The sequence below is a fragment of the Alosa sapidissima genome, chromosome 13 (genome assembly GCF_018492685.1).
Source record: "Alosa sapidissima isolate fAloSap1 chromosome 13, fAloSap1.pri, whole genome shotgun sequence".
Classification (NCBI taxonomy): domain Eukaryota; kingdom Metazoa; phylum Chordata; class Actinopteri; order Clupeiformes; family Clupeidae; genus Alosa; species Alosa sapidissima.
Window position 1 is genome coordinate 29,402,666 of NC_055969.1, and position 5,602 is coordinate 29,408,267.

The window sequence follows — 5,602 nt, forward strand, 5'->3', positions numbered from 1 at the left end:
CTGAAATGTTATGGGCATGTTATGTACTACTACACGGTACATCTAGTTTTTATGTTAATTTTCCTTCCCGGCCAGCACACACAACAATGACTTTCTATTCCGTTCAACATTTAAATACCTGAGAGCAGGTAGACTTTCAGAAAGATGGCCAAAGGTGAATACACCCACAACACAGTATTCAAACAAAGGCAGGCTTTTTTCTTCCAAATGAAACACGACAGGTGATAATATTTTTTTAGTGCTGTAGTGGTCTGAACATGGGTCATGATGAGATGTGAAAGTCAAATTTTGTCAAAAGGGAACATTATGACAAATAATACACATCATTATTTAGAACACATTTAACTGGGTTAGTTAGCATGCAACAGGAGCCCACTGAAACAGATATGCCCATTCCTGTTACTGTACATGTTGCAGAGAAGAAATACAGAATGATACAGAATCAGGTTTTGCTAGTGTCATATTTAGTTGTAATCTACATTTCCTTTTTGAACACTGCAGATCATCTCTAGGGCCTCTTCAGATTACAGTCTGTGCTGGGACCCTCACATCCAAACACGTAGCATGGATCACCAAACCCATCAAATACTGCAGTTATTCATTATTTCCAGAGCTCCTTTTATCATTTACATAATCAACATTATACCACCATCTATCCATATTTATGTTCAAAATTACACAAAAACAGTGTTAAGACATACATATATATACATATAAAGAAAAAAGTTATGAAATTCACTGTTTTCAGTCAAATAAATTATAGCCATTTAATTGATATCTTAGTGCAGTGCACGTTTGTCCCCCTCCTGTTTGAGGTACTACTAAGTAATGTGCAAGAGGGAGGGAGTGAATAGCAGGTGTATCACTGCCTTATGTTAAGGCATTTGAAGATTGTTTGAACTAATGAGGACTCTGACAGGGCTTGAACACGCAGATTCGAGTCACAGTTCATAAATGGAGAAGCTTTTTTGCAGAAATGTAGTGTCTATCATTACCGCAGCAGCCATGATGCTGTTTTTGTACCACATCTATTGCCAGCAATAGAACATTCTCAGTTCTCAGTAGACCTGGATGACCTCGTCCCACTCACGCACAGGCCACACACCGTTCTCCTGCACGTTGGGTGGAGAGCTCTTCCAGTCCCAGGCCTTTACCGGAACATTCCAGTCGGAGCCGTAGTTGGCCTGCACGTAGTCCAGAGTCTGACACGGCACACGCACCTTCAGCTCCAGTAGCTCTGTCCAGCACAGCTGAAATCTGGGGAACACGTATCTGTCCGGGGAGAAAAAAACATATAGTCATAAGAGTTAGACGGCCAAGAGAGCGGACAACATTAATATAGACTGCTTTTACATGCGCGTTAGTATCCCGGTTATGATCAGGATTTTGATGTATCCTCACTTTGTATTTGCGCATGTAAATATCATATATCATCATATATTATATTTACTCATCATAATATCATATCCGTATTTCAGCCCTTACCCCAGTTTTGAGTATCCTGGTTATGCTAGGTGGAGTACTCCCGAAAGAAACCGGGATCCTGTTCCATACACCTTATCCTGATTTGTCATGCAAACGTGCGATAAAGTGTGCTAATAGAACTTTACTGTTGGTAACCGGGATACTAGAATTTATCATGCATACAGGGGTATTAATAACTGGGTTTCTCTGTGTTCATATAAACACCATATCCTGAATATGGGCTACTGAAGCGCATGTAAACATAGTCATAGAGAAACCATAAATTATGAATGCAACACTATCATAGGCTATATGCCATTATGCATTCAGAAATCACATGGATCATACTGAAGCATTCCTTGTATACTATACAGTATATACTGTGTGTGAGGTGTCAACAAAAAGTATACGCATTCAAGTATCTATCAGCGTATGCAAACTGACAACACACTTGAATTTCTTGCCACTTTTCGCCTGCGTGCCTCCATTCCACACGGTCTCTCCTTCATCATAGAAAAAGAAGATGTCCAGCTTCACATCTAAGCCTTGGAAGGACAGCTCCAGACTGTCCTCGACCTGAGGATGGACACATACACAGAGGCTATGCGTTTAACAAACACTTGAAGAGTCATAACCATCATGTCTGACTGAAAACTGAAGACGAAAGTTCTCAACGCGTCCAGATATTACCAGACCTTTCCAAACTTGTGTTTGAGTGGGAGCCCTGCTTTCTGAAACGCGTGTGTGATGTCGTGTCTGTAGTTCTTGATCCAGATCCCCAGGTCTACATCTTTACTGTAGGGTATTATACTGCACTGCCTGAACCAGCCTGCAGGAGAGAATGAGGAGACCACGTCAAGTCTGAGGATGTCTTGGGTATGTTTAGAGTGGACATGACTGTCTGCATTTATGTGCACATCTTTATGTGTGTGATCAGAAGTATGTGAAGTATCTAGTTATCTATTATGCGTGTGTGTGTGTGTGTGCATTTGTCACCTAAACAGGTTCCACTACTGAGCCAAAAGGGAACTCCAAGCTCGTACAGCGTTCTAGCGGCCAGGTGCAGCAGACTCTTGGCCTTCATCCTGAAGTCCATGGCCTCTGGTGACAGGTCATCTGGATACAGCTTGAGGAAACAAGAGAAAGCAACACTGAGAATGCAAAGGGAAAAGGGAAAATGGAAACTGAAACTTCTTGACAATAGCTAAGACCTATTCATTCTCAAGGAGAACAAGTCTTACTGTTATCACCTTGTCCTATGAACAACCAAGGAACAGTTGAAGCCAAGGACAGAAAATGTATGCTTGACTGAGCAAACAGATAAAAACTGGTTCCAAGTTCAAAGTAGCATTCTGTATTGGAATGCTTCAAATGCTAAGCTTAATACAGAGTTGGGTCAGCGTTTTCCAGGAAAGTGAGTCTGAATGTTACAGAAGCGGAGAAATAGTGGAGATGATGCAGTGGCAAAATTTTTGTGAAAGGCACTTATGTGTTGGTAGGTGTGACATGAGTATGTGTACACGGATGGCAGCAGGTATTTGATGAGCGTGTGTGCACGGGTGGGAGCAGGTATTTGATGAGCGTGTGTGCACGGGTGGCAGCAGGTATTTGGTATTTGATGAGCGTGTGTGCACGGGTGGCAGCAGGTATTTGATGAGCGTGTGTGCACGGGTGGGAGCAGGTATTTGATGAGTATATTTGCACAGGTGGCGGGCGGCAGGTACCTGGTAGAATGCACGGGCCTCTCTAAAGGGGCACTCGAGGAAACGTGCCTCGGAATGTTCTTTCAGGAAATATGAGAAGTTTCGTGGGATTCGCACGTCCAGCCCATCCAACGTTGTCAGGACCAATTCAGGCCTGAAAAGATAACAATGTGCACAATATGTTTGTTGAAAATCAACTCATCTTAGTAACCGTGGGTGATTTAAGCAACCATTCAACTGCCATTTAGTGTTTGTGAAGCATATGCACACAATCAAACCCTTACCTATTGTACGCCCCAGCGTAGCGCCCAAAATCCAGCTTCTTAAAGGGGGCAAACCTTCTGTCCATGCTAGGTTTCAGTCTGAGGGGGCCGTGCCATAGATAGTTTCCGCTGCGCTCGTACAGGACCACCAGATGCACCAGCCGGCCATTCATCTTGAACAGGAAGTGGAGGGGGATGTCATTTCCTGCCAGGTCGTCCATGCTGACGAGTCGGGGGTCCTTCCCTCGTATCTCGAGGACCTCCATACCCCGTTCCTCAGCTGCTTCAATCAGACCGACCTAACATCCACACAAAGAATCAGATTATAGAACCTTTCAAGAGAGTTCCATTATCAGCATCATAGTTGGCCCCACAAGGCTTCCGTTTTAACATTCCATATGTTATCTTAATGCAGAGGAAGTAGATTGGAAACCAAATAGAACGTTCAGGCATTGTTTTTGTTTTTATTGTTGAAAGGGTCTATAGTGATATGATAATACAACAACATGCACTCATTGCACTTTGCAACTGCTATGGTATTAGCATTTCCAATACCTCCTGATTGGAAAACACAAGATGTAGGGGAGCAGCTATCACAAGGATAAAGTACTTACATCGTACTTCCAGAGGTTTCCCAGGAGGGCAAAGGATGTGAACTCTCTGTGGGTACACAGGAACATGCAGTGGGGTTCTTTCAACTTGCTCTCCTTCAGCAGAAGAGCATCGTGAGAGAGCAGGTCCAGTGAGGCAGTGTCCACCATGAAGACAGGCAGGCTATACTTGTGCACCAACCCAAGGAACTTCACTATCAGGTGCTGTCAGACACATTCCATGGTGAGTTTCACAATTGGAAAAACACATGTACAGTATATTCAATTGATTCTTTGCACCATGTCACATAGTAGTCAGGCAGAGTCGGAGAGATAGAGAAAGAGAGAGAGAGCGAGAGAGAGAAAGAGAGAGCGTGTACAAATATGGTATGGTCACCAGGTAGATGCCTTCTTAAATCAGTGTTATATTTACCCTTTGTGCATCAGTGCCTGTCAAGGACCCTTTACCACCGAAAACATGTAGTCCATTCTAGGTGGAAGGTGAAAAACCAGCGTCAGATTTACTGATGGTGAGGGCTTATGATATGACCATACTAAACATTACATAAAAAATGTCAAGTAGAAGTCTAGCTCCTTGTCGACCTCACGTACAAACCTTTGATATGTATTGTCGGTAATAATACAACTGGAATAGCAGAAATATCGAGCTTGTTGCAATGAGTAGGGCAAGAACCACGGTCTTGTTGATTCTAGGCATTGGTCCTTGAAGATGAGATGCAGGCTTGGAACTGAGAAAGCTTTCCAACCATGTTCATCATCGCTTGCATCTGGCAGCATGTACATTCAATTATGAGGAAACCAACATGCACATCAGCTAGAGCAGTCATGACAGAAAGCCAAGATAAGAGGACTATACAAAGAAATAATCGCAAAAATATAGGCTGGCTACCTTATGAATGAACACATTTAGCCTCCTCACATCAGGCTTGCTATGCATATTTGAAATATAATTAGATGGCTAGCAACAGCAGCTCTGAAATAGTGAAAGGTCACTTGTCCAGAATCTGTAAACAAAGTCATTATCGAGCATTGTCGAGCGTTTTTAACTATTCTGAATGGATGCAGTTTGCGTGCAGCTAACGTTAACTAGCAAGCATTCGTCTGTGAAGTCATAGCCTACTCACGCTATTCAACACATTTCTTCCACACTACGATGTCTAATCTGTATTGAAAAATAACACCATCTGATAGCTTGGTATAACGTTTTCTAAAAATACATGATCAAAATTGACATTGTTTATTGTTACCTTACCTAGACCAGAGAGGGTTCAAGCGGAGCTAGTAATCAAGGATCTTTGCCTAGACGCTCTCAGACTCAAATACAGGGTACGGCAAACCACTTTAGACAAAAGTTAGGCGTTTTGAAAATAGCGACGTAGCCTATCCGTTTGATGCAGACCTGATCTATTAATAAGGGAATGGGAAACGGTTTTCCTTGTTTAATTGCAATTACTATGATTGTGGAGCTTTTTTTTATTTTTTTATTATGTCCACAGAAGCTTGAAATTACACACCAGTTGTTTTTAAACTAGTCCTAATTCACCAATAAATAAAGACCCAA

The 5,602-nt window shown here is 42.4% G+C and overlaps 1 protein-coding gene across 4 annotated transcripts; it reads right to left on the reverse strand.

The window, feature by feature from the left end:
- Positions 1-222: 222 nt before the first annotated feature.
- Positions 223-5,415, reverse strand: fktn (fukutin). Of its 4 annotated transcripts, none has more exons than XM_042059896.1 (10): positions 5,341-5,415; positions 4,637-4,808; positions 4,454-4,510; positions 4,045-4,245; positions 3,452-3,729; positions 3,189-3,321; positions 2,461-2,590; positions 2,160-2,293; positions 1,916-2,040; positions 223-1,272 (listed from the first exon to the last, which is right to left on the reverse strand). In XM_042059896.1, exons 2-10 carry the CDS (start codon positions 4,736-4,738, stop codon positions 1,059-1,061), a joined length of 1,374 nt encoding a protein of 457 aa, XP_041915830.1. In that variant the 5' UTR covers positions 4,739-4,808; positions 5,341-5,415; the 3' UTR covers positions 223-1,058. The 4 variants fall into 4 exon arrangements, with proteins under 4 accessions (XP_041915830.1, XP_041915832.1, XP_041915833.1 ...); XM_042059898.1 differs by having other exon boundaries at positions 5,294-5,351; XM_042059899.1 differs by lacking the exon at positions 5,341-5,415 and adding an exon at positions 5,166-5,285.
- Positions 5,416-5,602: the final 187 nt, after the last annotated feature.